A 22,125-nucleotide genomic window follows, 5' to 3' on the forward strand; every position below is an offset into this window, starting at 1 on the left:
CGGGCCCGGCGAGGCGCCCCCCTCCCCGGCGCCGTGGTCCTGTCCGCCCCCCAGCCTGGGTCCCGCGTCCCGAGTCCCGCATCCCACGCGGTGTCCGGGGGGGCGGGGTCTGCAGCGCCGGCGCCGCCCGGAGCGGGCTGGGAGAGGTGGCCACGCGTGGGCGGGCGGGCGCTGGAGCCAGGGGCGGGGGTCGGGCCAGCGGCGACGGCGGCTCCAGCGGGAGGGAGGCGGGAGGCGGGAGGCGGGCGCTGCGCGAGCGATGTGTGAGCGGGCGGCGCGCCTCTGCAGGGCCGGCGCGCACAGACTGCTCCGGGAGCCGCCGCCGCAGGGCCGGGCGCTGGGGGGGCTGCTCCGTTGGGTGGGAGCCAGGATGGGTGAACCCCGGGAGCCGCTGGCCGACGGGCCGGGGGCCAGGACTGGCCACGGGCTCTGTCCCACGCCGCCGCCGCCCCCGTCCCCGCCCCGGAGGGGCACCTCAGTCATCCTGGACGTGAGTAGCACCGGACCCTCTCCGGGGCCCCTCCCCGCCCCGGGCTTCCTCCTCCTCCTCGTCCTCGTCCTCCCACCCCCACCTCAAACCTCTCCTCCCTCTCCTCCACCTCTCTCCATCCCTGCACCGTCCCCCTACGGTCTCAGCATCTCTGATTCCCGCACGATCTTAGCTCCCCCTTCTCATGTATCCTCGTCTCCCATCCTTCGAGATCCCTGTGAAAGCTTCCCCTTCTCCCAGGGGCTCTCTTCTCCCTCCTCTCCCGAAATCAGCCCCTGTTCCCCTTTCATCCCGAAGGATCCTCGGTTCCCACCCCATCCCACTTCTCTGCCTCTCCGCCCCTGCCCCCACCCTCGCCTCCTCTCCCAAGACTGAGCTCCGATGGACTCCCCACCCCTAGACCTCTCCGAATCTGCAGCTTCTCCATCTCAGCCCTTCCCTGAACCCAGATATCCTCGCTGGGACAGTCCCTTCCCTAGCTCCTGGAGCTTTCCGGAATACTCTCCCTTGGTCACAATCTCTCTCCCAGAGTTCCTTCCCCTGCTAGCAGGACTCTCTGACCCCCGCCCCCCAATCTCCCTCCTTCTCTTCGGACCTGGTTCCCTACCCTGGACACCTCCCCTCCACAGCCCCAGCTTTAGGAATCTGTTTAGATGGGGTCGAGTTTAAGGGGCTGAGTCCGGGTGGTATGGTCCCATCACTACTTGATGGTTACGGGGCAGGGTCGAGGGGGTAGATTTCTGGGGTCTCCTTCCCTTCCCAAGCAGGTGGGGTTCAGACCCTTCGCTGTTTCTCCCCAGCAGTGGTGGACATATGTGTGCAGAAAGTGTTGTGCATCTGTGTGGGGAGGGGGAGGGGAAGAGATGTTTCCCTGAGCTGGAAGCCAGAGCCCCGACCCTTTTTAGGGGTGACTTCCGCATTTTCTTTTGAAGTCCTGGGGTGGAGGCTATATCTCGCCCTAAGTTCCCCCCACCCCCAACTAACCAGACCCTGCCTTGGGATGGAAGGTTTGGCTTCCAGATCTTCTCTTTGTAAATCTGAGCATTTCCCTTCAGTAATTTATCAAAAGAGAGTTTGGATTGGATGATGTAGGAAATTCTAGTTCCTAAGATTCTACTTGAATCAGGCACCGCCATAAATGGTTCCTTACACCTAGAAAAGGGACAGGTTCTTGTCCTTTATCTCTTGCCCTGCCCCCCTCCTCAGAAATCACATACCGATTGACTGACAGCAAACCGAGGCTGCTCAAGAAATGAGGATGTCTAAGGGCACAAATTATCCCGGCAGCAAATGCGGGGGGTTGGTGGGGGAGAGAAAGAGAGACAAAGGTCCCACTATGTTACTTATAAGAAAATTGTCACATGGAGAACCTTCAGTCCTGTATAGTAGTAGTGGTAATAATAATAAAAACAATAACATTAACAATCAATATTTCTATAGCGTTTAGAGAGTGTTTTCCTACAACTCTGTTAAATAGCTAGGGCAAGTATTATTCCCATTTTGTGGATGAGGAAACTGAGACTTACAGCGAGGAAGTTTCTTGTCAACATCCCACACAAGTATTGGAGCTAGCGTTAGAACCCGGGTCTTTCCATTGTATCATACCGCCAGTCCCCTACCCGACTCCTAGCCCCTTTGAACTCTGGCTGATGACTGCCTGGCCTCCGTTTCTCTTCTAGACTCTCTCTCTGATCCCACGGGAGGCTCCCTTTGGAAGCTCCCCCAGTCACAGAGGCAGTAGATCCCATGAATCTGAGTCTCTAGTCTCTTGTCCTGGCTCAAAAGGCTACTTAATATTTGCCTGCACTCTCATCCCTTCTAATCTCTGACTTCGAGATCAACGTGATCCCCGGTGCGCAGAAGTCTGGGCCCCTCTAGGACACTAGTTACACACACACACACACACACACACACACACACACACACACACACACAAACACACTCTTTTCCATTCTGAAGTCTAGTACTTGGGGCCAGGAGGAACTATTTGGTCAACTGAGTCAGGGAAGGCCCTATTCAATGCAGGTCTTGGGAAAGGAGAAAAAGAGGAAAACAACTCCTAGCCTCCTTCTAACACTTAGCACATAGTAAAAGCTTTAATAAATGACACTGGACTGACTCGCTGACTCCTTCCTACCCCCAAAACAACTTTCTCAGGATGCCCTGCTACTAATGACAGCTTAATAGCCGCTAGGTAGCACAGTGGATAGAGCACTGGACCTGAAGTCAGGAAGACCTGAGTTCCAATCCTAACTCAGGTGCTTATTAGCTATGTCACTGGGCAAGTCACTTCTGCTCTGTCTGCCTCAGTTTCCACATCTGCAAAATGGGGATAATAAGTACCTTACCTCATGGGGGTGGTTGTGAGGATCAAATGAAACAATGTTTGAAAAGTGTTTTGCAAACCTTAAAACACTTTGTATAAATGAGAGCCTCCCTCCCTGCTTACCTCAGCCCAGCCCCTGGGAGAATTGGGGAGCTCCTGAACTTTCTGCCTCGTGTCCTCTGGTAACCAGAGGAGAATCCATCCTTTGGATACATGAATATGAGGGCACGCATGGTTGTATGTGTTTGCATATGTCTCATAAATTCCTTCTAACTCTAAATTCTATGATCCGTGTGTGCGTGCGTGCGCGAGCCCAAGCATGAAATACAGGGCAGACATATAAGGTCGATCACAGGACTGCCTTCACCTATAGGCACAGCAGCAAATCCCTTCTGTGGTTTGAGTTGAAGGAGGTACCCCAACTAAAAGAGCTCCCCTACCTACCTTTCATGGTGCCTGAAATTCCACCATTAGATTCCTTGGGATTTCTTACAGAATTCTCTTTTTATTAAGATAGAAAAAAATTGGCTCCAGGAGGAATAGGAGAGGAGTTGAGAAGGCTGACAACTTGTCCCACGTCACAGTTTTGTGTGGGGGCTGAGCTTATTTGTATAGGGGAATGTCTATGTGTATAACTGTGTGTTCGTTGTATATCTGTGATTGTGACTGTGACTCTGCATGGATGTATGAATGTCTGTGGCCATATCTATAGGTGAGTGAGACTCAGTGTGTATAATAATATACATTTCTGAGATTATATGTGCTTCGATTCATCTTACCTCTTTGGCCACTCAGGCTTCTCCCTCAGGTGGGTAAAAGGGGTTGGGGGTAAGGCCTTCAGAGCTGGGAATTGGGAGTATTTCCCTTCACTCTTCAAATTAACACGGACTCTTTCCTTCTTGCAGATTTTCCGCCGTGCTGACAAGAATGGTGAGTACTCATTGGCAAAATTCAGCACAGGAAGAGGGGGAGAGACCCTAATTCGGGGGGTTTTAACCTTTGTAATCTTATTAATTTTATTTTATGCATTTAAAAACATGATTTTGAGGAGGGGTCCATTGGCTCCCCCAGACAGACAAAGGAGTCCAGAACACAAAAGAACCATTAAGGACCCCTACTGTAAAGGCAGTGAACCTAGAACACTGCACCTCTATCTCCGAGATGGGATCAGCAAAGCCCAGGATGGGCCAGGCATATCCTGTCCTTGCACACCTACTGTAGGCTCCCTTGTCCCACCTGTGACTTCATGAAAGGAAGGGACTGATTGGGGACTGGGGCTGAGCCAATGAGATAAGGGCCTGCATAGGGAGATTTGGGAACACACAGCAGAAAGAAAGGGATGAGGGAGACACGGAGACGAGGCTGGGTGATTGACAATGCAATTGAGACTTTCTGTGTAGCCAGATTGAGGGATGGCCTAGGCCAAATGCTTGGGCCTCCTGGGGCTGGGATTGGATTTGGCCTTTTATTCTCCCTGACAATATCCCCTGCCCCCTTCTTCTGCTAAAGTCCTCCTCTCTTACTACCTCCTGTATTTAAAAGTAACCTGGCCTGTCAGAGGCTATGGGAGCAGAGTGCAAATGCCAACAGGCTCTTCCAGGTTGGGAAGGTTTTAAATCTGGGACTCTTCCAGACCACAGATGTGTTTCTGGTCAGAGGATCAACCTAGTTAAACTCAGAGAAAGCTAATTACTATATTGGCCTTTGGGACATTAATGGGTTTGGGTTTTTTTTTTTGGCCACAACAACTCTGGACTCTGGACTGAGTCAGGAAGACCTAGTTTCAAGGAAGACAGTGTCTTGCTGTGTGACCCTAGACATGTGAGTTAACCTCTCTGGGCCTCAGTAAAATGAAGGGACTGGACTCCATGGACTCTAGATCCCTATCAGCTCTTAAATGTAGGCTCCTATGATTCTTGAAGAGGTTGTGATTAATGTCACAGTGGAGAGCACCCACACTGATGAAATTACAGGTCATTAAAGTATCTGGGCCCCTTAGCCCCACCTCCCCCACCCCCACCCTCTTTCAGGAGCTGAGCTGTTCCCAGCCTCAGTCCCACTGAGAATGAAGTAGGAGGGGGAGGTGAAACCCAGGCTTGAGCTGAAGCTGGAACTGGAGTTCTCTTTGAGGGGCATGGGGAGAGGGTGTGGTTGGGAAAACTGCCACGAACCCACAAGCTCCCCACTGAGCCTTGGGCTGGCGGGGGCAAAGTCATCGTGCATGAAAAATAAATTGAAATATAACCCATTCCCCAAAATGGGCATCTTGGCTAAGAGTGGGAGCAGCCTCAGAGTGGATCCTTACCCCCTCCCCCACCTGAATTCTCAAGCACAGAAACAGCAGAGAAATAAATGAAGAGGCAAATACCATCAGCCGAACATTACTGGTCCTTTTCATCCCCTATTCTGAAGAACTGGCAAAAGGGGGATTCCTTCACTCCCTCATTTAACCCCCTTTTCTCCCCTTGGGAGCGCACACACACACACACACACACACACACACACACACACACACACACACACACACACACACACACATCCCTACCTTTCCCCACCTACTTCCCCTACTCCCTTCCATTTTCCCCTCTTGACCTCCCTCACTGCCCTCTTTCCCTGCCTCTGCTCTCCCGTAGACCTGCTGGCTTGACTTTTGAATCAAAGGCTGTACTGGCACTTATTGGCATGGGGTAGGAATCTAGAGGGAAAGATGCCCCCCCCCACCACTATACTAAAGTTCAAGAATCAAACCCAGACCAAAACAGTCTCTGTCCTTAAGTTAAATACATGTTTAACAGGGGAGAGAAGTGACCCACACGTGAGACCATTGAATGACAACCAGAAGCAGTGAGTGAGGCACAAGGAAAAGAATACTGGGAGACAGAAAGTCTGGGTCTGGGTCTGGGTCCTGGCTCAGCCACTAACTTCCTGTGTGATTTTGAGAAACTCCATCTCTCTGAGCCACCACTGCATCATCTGTAGGGCTAGTAATCCCATTTCCCTGGTCAATTATGCATCGCCCCCTCCAGCCCAAAGGTTGGAACCCCCTCCTATCAGCCAGTGGTGTAAACGTGTGGCTTTGTACCTAATATTCCCTGGGTTTCTTAAGGGACCCCCTATTGGGTGCCTCTTTCCCCTTCCTAACCCACTGACTTGCTGGATAAATCAACAACTCAACAAAGCAGCCATTAAGTGATTACCACGTGTGGGCACTGTGCTAAATGTCGGGATACAAAGAAAGGCAAAAAAGAAAGTCCGTTCCTGCCTTGAAGGGATTTACATTTTAATGAGGGACGCCTGAAAAGGAGCCGAAACGGGGAGAGGAAGGAGGGAGAAGGTGCCCTTAATAAATGTTGATTGATCGATTGATTGATGTTGGGACATTGTGGAGAAAGACATCTAGAAAGTCAGGAGCCTGGAGAGGAAAGGCATAAAGGTGGTCAGCCTTGGCACTTTCCTTAAAATGGTAGTGGGGGGGGGGTTGAGCAGTCAAAGGAAGGGATGCCAGGCATGCAATGATTTTCCAAGGTGGGAAAGCTAGTAATGCTGCAGCATGGTGGAGAAAGAAGTCCAGAGAGGCAGGAGTGGAGCCCAGAGAGGGATGAAGGAGTGAACACTGGTGGGTGGTGGGAAGGGGACAGTGGGATCAAGAGTTAGGACCTAGGTGGGAATCTGAAGAGAAGGAGACCTCTTCCCCATCATTGTATCAAGGAGTTGTGGCTTAGATAGGCAAGTAAGAAAGGCTTCACCAGAGGATGAAGATGGTGGTGATAATAGTGATGATGAAGGGGATGATGGGGATGAAGAGGAAGGTGGTAGTAGTGATGACGAAGGTGATGATAATGAAGATGGTGGTGGGGATGATGAAGATGGTGGTGGCGGCGATGATGGCATTGATGATGCTGCTTTTGGTGATGACGAAGATGATGCTAGTCAGCATTCACATAGCATTTGAAAGTTTACAAAGAGCTGTACAGGTGTCATCTCAGTTGATCTTCACAGCTTTGTGGAGTGTTATTAGTCCCACTTTAGAGATGTGATCAACTGAGGCAGAAAGAAATTCATGTGACTTGCCCAGGGTCACACTTCTAATACATATCTGAGGGAGGATTTGGACTGAGATCTTCCTGACTCCAAGTCTGGCACTCTAGTCATTGCCCCCATCTAGTTCTGTGAGGGCAGGTACTATTTTGTTTTGCCTTCTTTCTCTCCAAGGTTCAGTGAGACCCCTGGCACACAGCAGAATCAATGCTGGTTGAACTGACTTGAGGTAAAGGGGCTGGGAGAAAGGGAAGAGGGGACATGAGAAGGGAGAAAAGAAAAGAAGGGGCCCTTGAACAATCAAGAAGGCATTTCAGAGGTCATCTAGTCCAACATCCCCAATTTTACAGCTGGAGAAACTGAGGCCCAGAGAGGCAAAAATTACTTTCCCCAAGTCACACAGTGAGTGAGTGGCCAAGATTTGAATCCACATCTTCGGACTTCAGAAATCTAATGTTCTTTTCATGGTAGAGCTAAAAAAAAAAAAAAAGGCAAAGTCGGGTTGAGAAAAACCTTTGAGAAAGCGTGGAGGAGCAAAAGGAAGACGTGTGTTGAAGCAGTGGTCCCTAAAGCTATTTTTGACCATCAGCGTATGTGACTCCACGTGAGAGGCTGTTCATCCCTTCCCCAAGCATAGACCGGGATTACATTTTCATTGTGCTTCTTCCTCCTCATTAGAAAGCTTAGGAACACTGGGTCACAGGCTATGATTTCTCAGGAATTTAATGGGCTCATTAGACAAAGAAGGCGGAGAGGGAGGACAGTGGGGAGGAAAGAGAAGATGGTTGAGCAGTCCTTTTGATGAGAGAAACTCCCCCACTGGTTTTCTTGAGGCAGGGGCTGCTCTCCTTCCTCAGCCTCGACTGCTTTATTTTCTCTAGTGCCCAGGTATAGCTATCGTGGGAGGGTTAAATTCATGCTACCTGTTACTATGGTAGTTTCCCCAGTCGGTCTCTGAATTTCAGACACTGTATGTCTATGTCTGTAAGATGTGGAGCTAGGAGGAACCTTAGGTATCTAGTCCAAGCTACCCATTTTCCCCTTTTTTTAAAAATAAATTTTATTGCTATCTTTTGCAAATCTCCCTCCTCCCTTTCTCATTTCTTATACTGAGAAATAAAGAAGAGATAAAAAATACTACAATTCATAATAACTAATCAATATACTAAAAAGTCTTAACACTGTGTGTGTGTGTATATATATACATACATACATATACATATATATATATACAACATGAATGCAAAGAAGCAGAGAGAGGGGGCAGGTACCTTTTCATATCTCAGAAGGCAAAATTTGATCATTTTTTGCAGCATATTCAGTTTCGATCATTTTGTTGTTCTTTCCATTTCCATTGTTGTAGTCATTGTGGGTATTGTTTTCTTGATTCTGATGACTTTACATTCATGTGTCTTCCCCTACTCTGTATTCATCACACTCATCATTTCTTACAACTCAGTAATATTCCACATTACATTAATGTACCACAACTTGTTTTGCCAATCCCCAATTAAGGGGTATTAACTTTATTTCCAGTTCTTGGCTACTACAAAAAAATATGCTGTTTTAAATATCCAAACTCTTCATTTTTTACATAGAGGGAAACAGAAGCCGGGAGAAGGAAAATAGCTTACCCCATATCAAATGAAAATCAGATCCAGGAATTAGTCAGGGATTCTGATTACAAGTCACATGACCTCTCCACTAGACCCTGCCATAGATTTTGTGGGGTGAAGACCCAGATTACCGACATATGCAATCTATCATCCCATGTCAAAAGAATCTTTAAAAAAATTTAAAGACTAATAAAAAAATGGTTAACCCTTAAGTGTCTATTGACGCCTAATCTGTACCTGACATAGTCATTTAGCCTTTGCTTTGAGACTTCCAATGAAGGGAAATTCATTATCTTCCCCATTCCACTTTTGGACAGTTCTACTTGTTAGGAAGGTTTTCTTCACTCCATCCCTTAAATCTGTGAGTTCATCAATGTGTGTGAAAAACTGAAACAATGAAGATCACAACCCATCCATATCCTCTTATCCTGAGTGACTGACTCTAGGTAGCACAGTAGATAGAACAAAGGACTCGGAGTCAGGAAGAGCAGAGTTTGAATCCTGCCTCAGACATTGACTGGCTGTGTGGCCCCCAGGAAGTCCTTCACTTTTCTTTGTCTCAGTTTCCTCATCATCTACCAAATGGGGTATTGATAAAAGCGCCTCCTTCTCAGGGTTGTTGTGAGGATCAACTGAGCTAATACATGTAAAGGTTCTGCAAACCTTAAAGGGATCTATAAATGGTAGCTATTATTATTTTTTGTCCAAGTCCTCCCCCAAATCCTCCAAAAAATCCTCTTCCTCTTTGCAACATCCATCCCTTGCTCCCAGTTCTGCTTTCTGGGACCAAACAGAATAAGTCAAATTTCCCTTACACATGATACTTGAAAATAGCTCTCTACATTCCCAAAGTTTTCTCTTTGTTGTTGTTCAGTTGTGTCCCACTATCCTTAACCCTATTGGGGATTTTCTTGGTAAAGATAGTGGAATAGTTTGCTATTTCCTTCTCCAGCTCATTTTACAGATGAGGAAACTCAGGCAAACAGCGAAGTGACTTGCCCAGGGTCACACAGCTAGTAAATGTTTGAGGCCGGATTTGAACTCAGGGTCAGCACTCTATGCACTGCACCACCTTGCTGCCCTGTCTTCTCTAGTTCTTTTAATTAGCTCACATGTGGCATAATCTCATGTCCCTTCACCCCATTCTTATTTGTCCTCCTTTTGATGTTCTGCAGTTTACCAATTTCTTTCCTAAAATTTGGGAGCAAGAACTGAACATAATAATCCAGAGATGATCTGACCAGGGCCCTGGGAAGTGATACAAGATGATAAGTACCCATACTAGGCTTCCTCGCACTAGTGTCCTGGACACCATAGCTCTTATAATTCAGCCAAAAATCAACACCTCCTCCTCCTCCTCCTCCTCCTCCTCCTCCTCCTCCTCCTCCCCCTCTTATCTTCATCCTTTGGTGAATCCTTCCCTATTTACCCACCCAAGCCACAGCTCCTTGGCACAACAACAGGAAGGAGGTCTCCTACCTAGCTCCTACCCCATGATCCCATTGTCCCCATCCTATCACCCACCATCCCGTGTTCACTCCATTCTTCTCTGGGCCCCACTCCTGACTCTCCATACTTCATTCTCCACCATGCCATGGTCCCCTTCGCATTCTGGAAGACCCTTTCCTCTGATTGATCAGTTCTTCCCTGAACCTCCACTTTAAGAAAAGAGCAGGGCCAATGAGGTGGTGTAGTGGATAAAGCACGGGCCCTGGATTCAGGAGGACCTGAGTTCAAATCCCGCCTCCGACACTTGATAATTACTAGCTGTGTGACCCTGGGCAAGTCACTTAACCCTCATTGCCCCACCAAAAAAAAAAAAGAAAGAAAGAAAAGAAAAGAGCAAAGCCCAATCATGTTCACTCTTTTTTCTCTAGACTCCACTTCCAACTCTCTAGGACTTCTTTCTCTACTATGCCCCAGTGTGGGTACCTTCTCCCACTCCTCTCCCCCAACTTTTCACCCCTTTTTTATATGTTGGCTTCCCTCATTAGAATATGAGCTTCTTGAGGACAGGGACTTATTTTTCTTTTTGCCCTTCTGTCCCAGAACTTAACACAGTGTCTGGCACATAGCAATCGCTTGTGCTGGTTGATTCATTTTGAGCTTGCCGTCTACTAGGACCCTTCAGATCTTTTCTACACAAACTGTCATTTAACCTTGTACTCATGCACCTGATTTTTTTCCAAACACAAAGACAAGACTTTGTATTTATCCCTATTACATTTCAGCTGCTTAAATTTGGCAGTATCTTTTTTTTAGGTCCTGATATCCCATTTGTAAACCATCCTCCCTAGCTCCCTGCCATCCCCCAATTGGATAGGCATGCCATCTACTGCTGTATCCAAGTCATTAATAAAAATAATTAAACAGCCCAGGGCCAAGGGCCCATTCTGCTGAAGGCCACCTTCCAAGTTGGCACTGAATAATTAATAGCTTCTCTTTGTATCCAGTCACTCAACCATTTCCAAATCCGCCTTACCTCTGTCATCTGACCCACAATCTCTCCATCTTTTCTACAATAACAACATAAAAGACTGTCACATGCTTTGCTTACATCTAGGGAAAGCATGCCTATAGCATTCTCCTGATCTATTCCTCTAAGTAAGTAACCCTGTCAGAAGAGGAAATGATTTAGTCCACACATAGTGATGCCAGATTACTTTGTATATGTTCACCAGCCATCCTTTAATAATACATTTTATTTTATTTTTTTTCCCGAGAATCAAAGTAAAGCTCAGTGACTTCATTATCTCAGTAAATGTCCTCTCTTCTTCAGGAGAATGGAGGCTACTTCAGGGGTGAGGTCTTTCATTCTGTCTTTATAGCCCAATCCCCAGTACAGTAATTTTCTCATAGTAGACACTTAGAAAATACTTATTGAATCGAACCGAGTTGACCTCTTGTTGCAGACTCTATCCTCCTTTTTTTTTTTTTTTGAAAACTGTGGCAAAATTTCCCCTCCTTTAGTCCCACAGGACCTTTTCGTGCCCTAAGATCTTCCAAATGTCAGTGAAAGTGACTCAACAATCACATTCAGGACTGAAAAACCTATTCTTCACGATCTTGGGATGCACTTCGTCTGGCTGTGGGGACTTGGATTCACCGAGGGCAACTAGCTGCTTCCTTATTAGTCACTTATGTTCTGTGCTTTCCAGCCCAAACACCATTCTCCTTTGCAAAGAAAATAGGAACAAAGTGAGAAATGAGTGGTTCAGCCTTCTGTCTGTCCTCTCTGCTCCAGCCATTGGGCCTATCCCTTTTTGATCCCTTTCTTTTCCCCAGAATAGTTTAAAATTCCCCACAAATTCTACTTTGTAGGAGTTTGTTGTCTAGATATGTATGAAGACAAGACCAACACAGGGGGATATTACAGTGTATGTACCCAAATCTTAATATGCCTGATCCTCATGTAAGTGTTGTAAGAGTTCAGGAAAGGGAAAATGTCTGTGGTCTGGAATAGTCAGGGAAGGCTTCTCAAAGTGTAGTTGTTCAGTCGTGTCTGACTCTCCATGACCCTATTTGGGGTCTTCTTAGCAAAGATACTGGAGGGGTTTGCCATTTCCTTCTCCAGCTCATTTGACAGATGAGGGAACTGAGGCAAACAGGGTGAAGTCACTTACCCAGGGTCACACAGCTAGTGTCTGAGGGCTAGATTTGAACTCAAGAAAATGAGTCTTCTTGACATTGTGCCACCTTCCCAAAGTAGGTGGGCTAAAGCAGGATCTAGGGGTGACAGGTAGATTAGAACAATATAGGGAGAGCTAGACAGGATAGGCTCTTAGAAGGGTACAGGGGAAAGGGTATCTGGCGGGTGGAATATGAGCAACAATTGGGAGACAGGGATTATCCTCATGGAGGGGAAAGAGACCAGCCTGACTAGATAGGGATTCGCTCAGGGACTTATGGGAGGCTGGGGCTGGAGAAGCAGTCTAATGTTGGATTCCACAGGGTCTTTCATAACGGTCTAAGGAGTTTGAACTTTTAGATCCAGTGAGCAATCGGGGCTCACTGGAGGTTCTTGAGGAAGGGGGCGACATGTTTAGTGCTGTAAATTAGGGAGATGAACGGCATGCTATGTATGATATGATATGGAGGGGGCAGCTAGGTGGCGCAGTGGATAGAGCACCAGCCCTGGATTCAGGAGGACCTGTGTTCAAATCCGGCTTCAGACACTTGACACTTACTAGCTGTGTGACCCAGGAAAGTCACTTAATACTCATTGCCCTGCAAAAAGACCAAAATAAAATATGATATAGAGGAAGAGACAACAGCTGGCATGGAGCCATTTAGGTGGCCACTCCAGCAGTTTAGGCGAGAGGTGATGAGTAGGAGAGGGTGGGTATGAGAGTTATCAGGAAGGAAGTTGCTGTAAAATCTTAGGGACTTTTTGAAATGCTGGGAATGAGGAAGAAGGAAAAAGATTAGAACAAACCAGGCTTTCTGGCCTGGCTGGCAGGGAAAGTAATTGTACGTGTCATTGATGGAAATTGGAAAGTCACAGAGTGGAGCTCATTTTGTGGTGTTAGACAGCTGATGTATTTGGTTTTAGACACTTCCATTTGGAGCAAGAAGAGGCCTTAGAGATTATATGTCGAGTCCAACCCTCCTACTTTCCAAACAGGGAAACTGAGGGCCTGAGAGGACAAAAGGCTTGCCCTGGTTCTGATGGCAAATTTGTGAGACTCAGTATCAAATGAGATAATATTTGTTAGAAAAAAAATGTCAAAACCACAGAGTAGTGTGCCCGACACATGGTAGGTACTATATAAATGCTTATGCCCTTTCCTTCCCCAAGTAGGAAGGGACCAAAGTGAACTAAGATTCAAGATTGGAGTAGGGGGTTGGGGTGGGGTGGGGTGCTGTAAAATAAAGGGAAAGAGACCTGTTGGGGGAGCGGTGAAGGTAAGGAGCCGAGAGACAGTCACTCAAGAGGATCCAGAGCCAGCCACAGATAGTGGGCAGTACTATCCATATTTCCCCACAGTATAGCCATGGGAGACACTTGAGTGTGTGTGTGTGTGTGTGTGTGTGTGTGTGTGAGAGAGAGAGAGAGAGAGAGAGAGAGAGAGAGAGAGAGAGAGAGAGAGAGAGAGAGAGAGAGAGAGAGAGAGTTTTAAAGGAAGGAGTTTGGCATTTGAAAGGTCACATGCCACACAAGCTGTCAGTGCTCACTTGTTAGTGAGGCTACTGGCCCTAGCTCGTTATGGAAGCGACCGGACCCATCTCGTTAGTGTAGGCTTCAGTCTCACTTGGTTAGCTCGGACACACTTGAATACACGTACACTTGAAGTTGATCCAACGTAAGGATGCCAGCCAGCGCTGTGGTCCAACTGAAGCCATTGCATTGACTTGGTGACTCTTCCCCCTAATTAGAGGTGGATTCATTAGGCTTGTGGTCCGTCACTGGGGACGGATGCTCTTGGGTTCATCGTCTCCTTCTTGGTTCTTCTTGTTATCTCTGGTCATTGGGCCGAAACGTCAGAGCAGAGATATGGTTAGAAAGAAAGAGAAAGAGATGAAAGCTGAGGCAGAGACCCTGAGTCATGGTTCCTCCCTCCTTTCTTCCCCCCACTCACCTTCCTATTCTCTTTTGCTGGCTTTCTTCCCCTATCCTGGGGAAGATATGGGTGGGAGCTCTTGTAGGGAGGAAAGGAGCCCACCAGAGTGTTTTAAAGGGCAAGTATCCCCCTGCTTTACTGGTCTCCTGGAATAACTCAGGACAAAAGAAGTTAGCTTCTGAAGACACTGTGAGACATATAAGGAGTGTCATGAAAAAGACCCCTTACCCCCATCACTATCTGGTGGGGGTTTTGGGGGGTTTTGTTTTGTTTTTGGTTTTGGTTTGTTTTAGTGAGGCAGTTGGGGTTAAGTGACTTGCCCAGGGTCACACAGCTAGTAAGTGTTAAGTGTCTGAGGCCAGATTTGAATTCAGGTCCTCCTGACTCCAGGGCTGGTGCTCTATCCACTGCGCCACCTAGCTGCCCCCCACCCCCATCACTATCTGTAGTAGACTTAGCTTTCAGACCAGGAAAATGAAGCATAGCAACCATTGATTAAGCTCCAACATGTGTACAGAAGACTGTTCTGGGGTTTAAATGAGACCCTGGTCTCTGCCCTCAAAGACCTTGTAGTCTAAAAGACACTAGCACAGGTAAGGATAATTCAAAACAGTGTGGGATAAATTCCCGAGTGAGGTGCAGAGGAGAGTGTTGGGTTGGGTTTGGGAGGGAAGGTGGATTCTTAGAGGAAAGCTTCATGGAGGAGGTGACGTGTGAAATGGGCTTTTAAGTTCAATCAAACTTAATCAATGAATCTTCAATCAATGAAGAGGGTGAGAGAGAGAATTCCAGGGCACGAGAACCAATTTGAGCAAAGACATTGGAGCAGGAGATCACAGAGAATGTTGAGTGATCCCGGCTTAAGAGTGGTAGAGATGGTTAGAAAAATAGAGTGGTAGCAGGTTTCAGGAGCCTTGAATGTCAGGTTATGGAGTTTAAACTTTATCCTGGAGGTAATAGGGAGCCACCAAAGACTCTGGAGCAGAGTGACACGGCTGGTCTATTTCTAATAAAGATGATCTTGGTAAAAGTCTGATGGTTAGTTTGGAAGTGGAAGAGAACAGAGATGATAAATGCTGTGAGAGAGCTGTTTGCAATAATCCAGGCAGGTGGTAATTAAGTGCCTTTACTGGGGATGATGGCAGTGAAATTGGAGAAGAGGAAATGAATACTAGTGATGTTGAGATAGATGAATAAATGAAAAATCATCTATTTAGCACTTACTATATGCAAAGCACTTTGAGCTCCAGGAATTAGCCCCCAACCTTGCTACATTGTAGGCACTTATTAATTGACCGGACAACATATTCTAATTGGGGCAGGAAGTAAAGTGTGGATAACAACACATATAGGAGATTTCAGTTGGAAGTGGGATGGGAAAGTCCCATGGACCTTTGGGTAACAGAGAAGGAAAAATCTCAGATAAACTTAAGACTTAGAATACAGTACCCTGGATGAATGATGGTGGCCACAGACATGGTCGAGCCAGAAGTATGAGAAGTTTTAGGAAAAAAGATACTAAGGAAGATAATGAGATAATGGGTCAGGTGAAGAGTCACCATTCTTAGTGCCTTGAAGAACAGAAAAGAAATGGGTGGATTTCATAGTTCATTAAGGAAGAGATTCAGGTCAAACAACCTCTGGAGTAATTAATTCCCCTCCTGTCTGTCTGTCTGAGAGAACTGTGTACTGATAGGACCCTCCTCCCCAACCGCCCAAGATACTGGACCCTCATGGTGGGGTTGTCTCTGATCTCTCAAGGAGGATGGGGAGGTTATTCTAACAGCAGCACCTACCAGGCCCTGGGGGTAATAGGAGAGAAGAGGAGGTAGAAGGAGTCTAAGTAGGGAGGGGGGAGGAAGGAGTGTTGGGGATGAGCAGATGGAGAAGGCGGAAGCTCATCTGTGTACCCTATCTAGAGCCTACAGGGCCATCTCCCTGGAGGAGAAAAGCCAGACACTTTCGCCCAAGATTGGAAGCTATGGAGACAGAAATAAACTCAAGAGAACCCTGTGCTCCTAGAACCCGACTCAAGCTGAGAAAAACAAGAGTGCGATTCTCATCCTGAGCCTCCGTGCCTCACTCTGGGTTAAGGGTTTGCTTCTGAGCCCCGTGGATATCTTACCCAAATCTCCTGCGTCTTTGCAGACCCATGAAGCGTCCAGAATGCATTCTGGCTTCATGGGCAGAGGGGACTATACCATGTAGATCTGGGCAAAGAACTTGTTCCCAATGGAAGTCAGTAGGCATTGGAAAGAGCTCTGATTTTAGAGTCAGAGGGCCTGGGTTCAAATCCTGTCTCAAATGCTTAGTGCCTGTTGTGATATTGGGAGAGTTACTAACCTCCTTGGGGTTCACTTTCCTTATCTGTAAAATGATGGTGTTGGGCAAATGGCCTCTGAAATCCTTCCAGCTCTGGTGCTATTACCTTATGACTTATGTGACCGCAGCCTCAGAACTGCAGGATGAAAGATAGATTGGACTTTTTCCTGCCAATTAAATCTTCCTCAAAAAGTAGCTCAGGTCTTCCTGTGGTGGCTAAGAATTGGAAATCAAGAGGATGCCCATCCATTAGGGAATGGCTAAACAAGCTCTGGTATATGATGGTGATGGAATATTACTGTGCTATAAGAAATACAGTAAACAGGATGATTTCAGAAAGGTCTGGAAAGACTTATATGAACTGATGTATAGTGAAGTGAGCAGAACCAGGAGAACGTTGTGCACAGAGACAGCAATATTGTTCAACGAAGAACTGTGAATGACTTAACTATTCTCAGCAATCCAATGAGCCAAGGCAATCCCAAAGAACTAATGATGAAACATACTCTCCACCTCATAAGAAAGAGCTGATATTGATTGAAGACAGACTGAAGCGTGCTATTTTTCACTTTTTTTCTTTTATCCAAGGTTTCTTATACAAAATGACTAATGTAATGTTTTCCATAATTGTACATGTACAACCTATATCTGATTGCTTACCACCTCAGGGAGGAGGGAGGGGAGGGAGTAAAGGAGGGGTAGAATTTGGAGCTCAAAACTTTAAATAAAAACGTTTATGATGTTTAAAAGGAGAAGTAGCTCAGGGCTGCCTTTCCTGAACCAGGGAACAGAGCAGTCTGAGGATAAAGGAACACCAAACCCTGGCTGGTTCCACTCTAGGGGAAAAAGAAGGACCTTGTAAGATGGGTGATAAAAAGACAGAGGTCTAGTATGAGATAGAGGAGAGATGGACAGATGGGTACACACTCCCCTTAGGCCCAGGCCTGGACTTTATCACAGTTGGAAAAGAGTTGATATTAGGGAGTAAAATGTATGGGACCCCTATACTATAGTTTCGGGGATTATCTGTTGATTGGGGATTATTTAGGTTTGGAATTTTCTAGATTTGGGGATTATCTATAATGTGTAGGTCACCTCTGAGTTTGGGGATTATTTGTGATTGGGGATTTGGGGGGTTAGGGATTACCTGAGTTTCCATTCTCCTTGCTCCTTGGTCCCAATGGACCACGGAGTTGCTCTTTGTCTCCTGACCCTTGATGTCTCCTGTCTTCTTTCTTTTTAGATGATGGGAAGTTGTCCTTGGAAGAATTCCAGTTGTTTTTTTCAGATGGTGTCCTTAATGAAGAAGAACTCGAGAAGCTCTTTCACACGATTGATTCTGACAACACCAAGTGAGTCCTCATATTTCCCCAACATGGAGCTGTTCTTATAGCCTGGGATCACTCACAGCCCACAGCAGCCACAGCTTTGTAACTATACCAATCAAAATGCAGGGGTTTGGGTGAGAAAACAGAAGAGCGAGAGAGACAACTATTCTCTTAACGACAATTTTCAATGTTCCTCACTAGTGGATGGGGGACCCTGGATAGCTTCTCTAACCTAAAAACAGTAGTTTGTCCAAAAGTCACTTTGCTTGACTTTTCAAGGAATTCTAGATTACATCGGACAAGATTCGTAGAATCTTTTTGTTTTGTTTTGTTTTAGTGAGGCAGTTGGGGTTAAGTGACTTGTCCAGGGTCACACAGCTAGTGAATGTTAAGTGTCTGAGGCCAGATTTGAACTCAGGTACTCCTGACTCCAGGGCCGGTGCTCTGTCCACTGTGCCATCTAGCTGCCCCTAGATTCATAGAATCTTAAGGGACCTCTTAGAGGACCTCCATGGCTTCTATTGTGACTGATGGATCCACATACCCCAAACCTCTTCCAACCTCTTTCTAAGAGAAAAGGCCTGGATCCATTTCCTCAGTGCACATATGGGAAAATAAAGGCTTTGAGGACAGAAAGGAGCCTAGAAAAAGGAATCTCTTAAGAACATGTGGATTAGGGGTAGTGGTGGGCTAGGTTTGTTCTCAGAAGTCCATTGCCACTTCCTTCTGAAGCCATCTTCGCCCTGTGCCAGAGAGCTGTAAATTGTTGAGGTTGCTCTCCCAGGTTCTGAGTGGCCCCAGGCCAGGCCCTAAGCTAGACTATGAGGTTATAGTATCACAGAATCTAAGAGTTACGAGGGACCTCAGAGGCTCTCTGGTCCAAAACAAATGTACCTGATTAAGTATAACCTCCATCAGCCTCCCCGAACAGTGCTCCTCCCACCTCTGCTTAATGACCTCCAATATAGGCTTAGATCTGGTTCTGTTCTCTGCAGCCAAGAAGAATCTAAGCCATCCTGTCAGGGTCGCCCTAAGCCTCCCCTTTTCCACCCTATGTCATATACTCTAGGCTTCTCACCTTTCTGGTTCCTCTCTTCTTGATGCTTTCCAGGGATCTATGTCTTTCCAGAAATGTAGAGTCTAGAACCAGATGTGCCTTGACCCATACACACACACATACACAGACATAGACATACACACATCTATATATGTGTATGTGTATATCTCTGTCTACCCATCCATCTATTTATCCATCTATCTAATCTATTACTCCCCCATTCTGGATACCGTGCCTCTCTTAATGCAGCCTGAGATAGCATTAGTCTTTGTTAGGTACCATGCACCATGTTGACCCTATTATGGGCACTAGGTGGCACAGTCGACAGAGCACTGGGCCTGGAGTCAGGGAAACATCTTCCTGAGTTCAAATCCAACCTCAGATACTTATTAGCCGTGGGACCCTAGGCAAGTCACCTCACCCTGTTTACCTTAGTTTCTTCATCTGTAAAATGAGATGGAGAAGGAAATGGCAAACCACTCCAGTGTCTTTGCCAAGAAAACCACAAATGGGGTCAAAGAGAGTGGGACATGACTAAAAAGTGACCGAACAACAACACCCTATTGTCTCATAATGAGTTTACAATCCACTAAAACCCCTAGATTTGGGGGGGGCAGGGCAATGATGGTTAAATGACTTGCCCAGGGTCACACAGCTAGTTTGTGTCAAGTGTTTGAGGCCAGATTTGAACTCAGGTCCTCCTGAATCCAGGGCCGGTGCTTTATTCACTGCTCCACCTAACTGCCCCCTCCCTAGATCTTTTTAATGGGAATTCTACTAAAAAGTCTGTCTTCAGTGGTCTCTCCTTCCCAAGCTCCAAGTCTCTGAGGACCTGCTCACCTTTACTCAGCTTTTCAGGATCCTTTCCCTGTCCTCCCCATGCACTCCCTCAGTGCCAGGCACCTGGGGACACAAAAATAAAAACAGAACAAATTTTGCCCTAAAGAAGCTTACATTCGACCAAGAAAAAACAAACAGATTATTGTGAATAAGGCACCCCGAGTAGGTCAGATTGGCTGGAATATGGAGGGAATAATAGGAAACAATTCAGGAAAGATGTGTCGAAGGCATATTGTGAGGACTTTAAATGCTAAACAAGGGAGTTTGTATTTGATCCCAGAGTCAATAAGGAGCCAGTGAGCATTCTTGAGCAGAGGAGCAACAGAAGCAATCCTGTGTTTTAGGAATATCAATATGACAATTGCATGGAGGATAACTTGAGAGAGACAAATCTGAAATCAGGGAGACCATTTAGGAGTAATTGTAGCAATCCAGGCAAGAGGTGATAAGGTGATGGGGCCATATGAATAGAGAGAAAGGGAAGGAAGCAAGAGATGTTGTGAAGGTGAAGTCCACAGGATTTGGAACTAATCGGATATGGGAGGGGGGGAAGCGGGGTGGGGCGGGGAGGAGGGAGGGAAAGACAGAGACAGAGAGACAGGGAGGGAGGGAGAGAGAGATACAGAGAGAGAGAGACAAAGAGATGGAGGGAGGGAGGAAGGGAGAGAGAGACACACAGAGAGACACAGAAAGAGAAGTTTCAGTGAAGTAGGAAGGTCAGCAGCAAAATTGCAAAGCGCTGAGAAGGGAAAGCTTCTTCAAGGATTATGACAGTGAAGTGGAGGAAAATAGCTTGAGAGGACGGTAAGATCAAAGGAAGGTGGTTTTTTTTTTTTTTTTTGGTAAGGGTGGGAGACGTCTGTGCATATTTGTATGCATCAGAGAAGGAGCCAGTCGATAAAGACTGGAGGTTAGAGAGATAGTGGAAGGAGCAAGCTCCAGTGAGTGGTAGTAGGGAGAAGGGTTAGTTTTGGCAAAGAGAAGTGACACTTCTTCAGAGACTGGAGCAAAAGAGTAGGGAAAGGGAATTAGGGTTCAAAGTATTGGAGGTGTGGAATTGAGAAGAAAAGAGAGCTCACAACAGATGGCCTCAGTTTTGTTGGTAAAATAAGAGACAGTGTCTTCTGCTGAGAGAGTGAGGACAGAGATGATATTCGTGTCATGAGAAGATTCCGAACCGATACCTTGAAAGAGGGGGATAGTTACAGGGAGCAGTAGGATTGCCATGCAGCGGTGAGGACCCAGTTGAAATTAGCCAACATTTTCATAGTGGACCAGTCAATATGAATGCCTGCCTTCCTCTCTCAATGTATGTCAGTGCACCAGAGTAGGAGGGGAGATGGCAAAATAGTGGGAATTTGAAAGGAATAAGTGGTGATCAGTGATTTGAAGAGAGGGGAGAGGGTAAAATTAAATGGGTTAACTATCGGGTTAAGATTAGAAAGAGAGAAATATGAGGCTAGAGCAAGGGTGATGGCTTGGAAAGCAGGGAAGGGAAGAGTAATTAGGGACTGGGTGAAAACAATATGTTTAGGGAGCATCAAAGAGCAGGGAGAAATGGAAACATAGGAGGTTGTCGCAGCTCTGGATTGTGGAGGTGTAACACTGGTGGGTGATGATATCCCTGGAGAGAAGACTTGGGCCATGGTAGTTGAGGTGGGGGAACTTTTTATATGCCAGGACTATCTATGATAGTCCTCGAACTTCTTAAGTAGACGATTCCTTGCTCAGCCATTTTATCACCATCCAAGTGACATTGATTTTTCCTCCCATATACAGTGTAGTGTCCTTGAGATCAAAACCTTTCCCTTCCACTTCTTTCCAGACCCTTTCTGCATAGCATCCCTTTGGCACAACACACTCTGAATTGTTCAGGATGGGTACATCCAGAACCATTTTTCTATAGGTGGAGAAAGTCACCATCATCCATAAGTGTTCGCTGAGGTCAGTTTTTGCCCAGCTTTGCACGTAGCCCTGTGAGGTATACAAAATAAATAAATACACACTTCCTGCCCTCTGGGAGCTCATAGTCCAATCGGCAAGACAAGACTTAGACACATATGAAAGCAATTAGCAATAACATCAGACTAAGTTCTGTGACGGCAGAAACTATTCGATTCAAATTAGGAAACAACTCTTAAGCAATCTACTATGTTCTAAGCTTTGAAGAAAGAGACCAGCATGAAATAGTTCCTGCCCCCAAGGAGTTTACCTCTGTATCCTCATCAGCACCTAGCAGGGTGAATAAGTAAATAAATGCATGAATGAGGAAACTAATGGATAAGTAACAAATAAGTCTTGTTGGATGGATGAATGGATGGATGGATGGATGTTGAACATTGATTGTTGACTGAAGAAATCTCAGGAGAGGGGGAAGAAGAGGAATACAGTGGGAAATCTAGGTGTTGTAAAATAACACCAATTAAAAACTTAATTTAAAAAATCTTATATATAGTATACACTATATATAAATAAGTGAGTTGTGGGTGCACAGTCTTAGAATTCAATTAACTCCTCTTAACAGAATGATCTGATGCTCACAGGCTG

General features: G+C 46.3%; 1 protein-coding gene across 1 annotated transcript in view; it reads left to right on the forward strand.

Moving 5' to 3' along the window:
• Window positions 1-259: 259 nt before the first annotated feature.
• NECAB2 (N-terminal EF-hand calcium binding protein 2) overlaps window positions 260-22,125 on the forward strand; it is a 54,073-nt gene continuing 32,207 nt past the window's right edge. Inside the window, 3 exon segments of the mRNA XM_043985027.1 lie at window positions 260-490; window positions 3,722-3,746; window positions 17,597-17,705. Of these exon segments, the coding sequence (XP_043840962.1) occupies window positions 260-490; window positions 3,722-3,746; window positions 17,597-17,705 (365 nt within the window).

The sequence above is a fragment of the Dromiciops gliroides genome, chromosome 2, assembly GCF_019393635.1.
Source record: "Dromiciops gliroides isolate mDroGli1 chromosome 2, mDroGli1.pri, whole genome shotgun sequence".
Classification (NCBI taxonomy): Eukaryota; Metazoa; Chordata; class Mammalia; order Microbiotheria; family Microbiotheriidae; genus Dromiciops; species Dromiciops gliroides.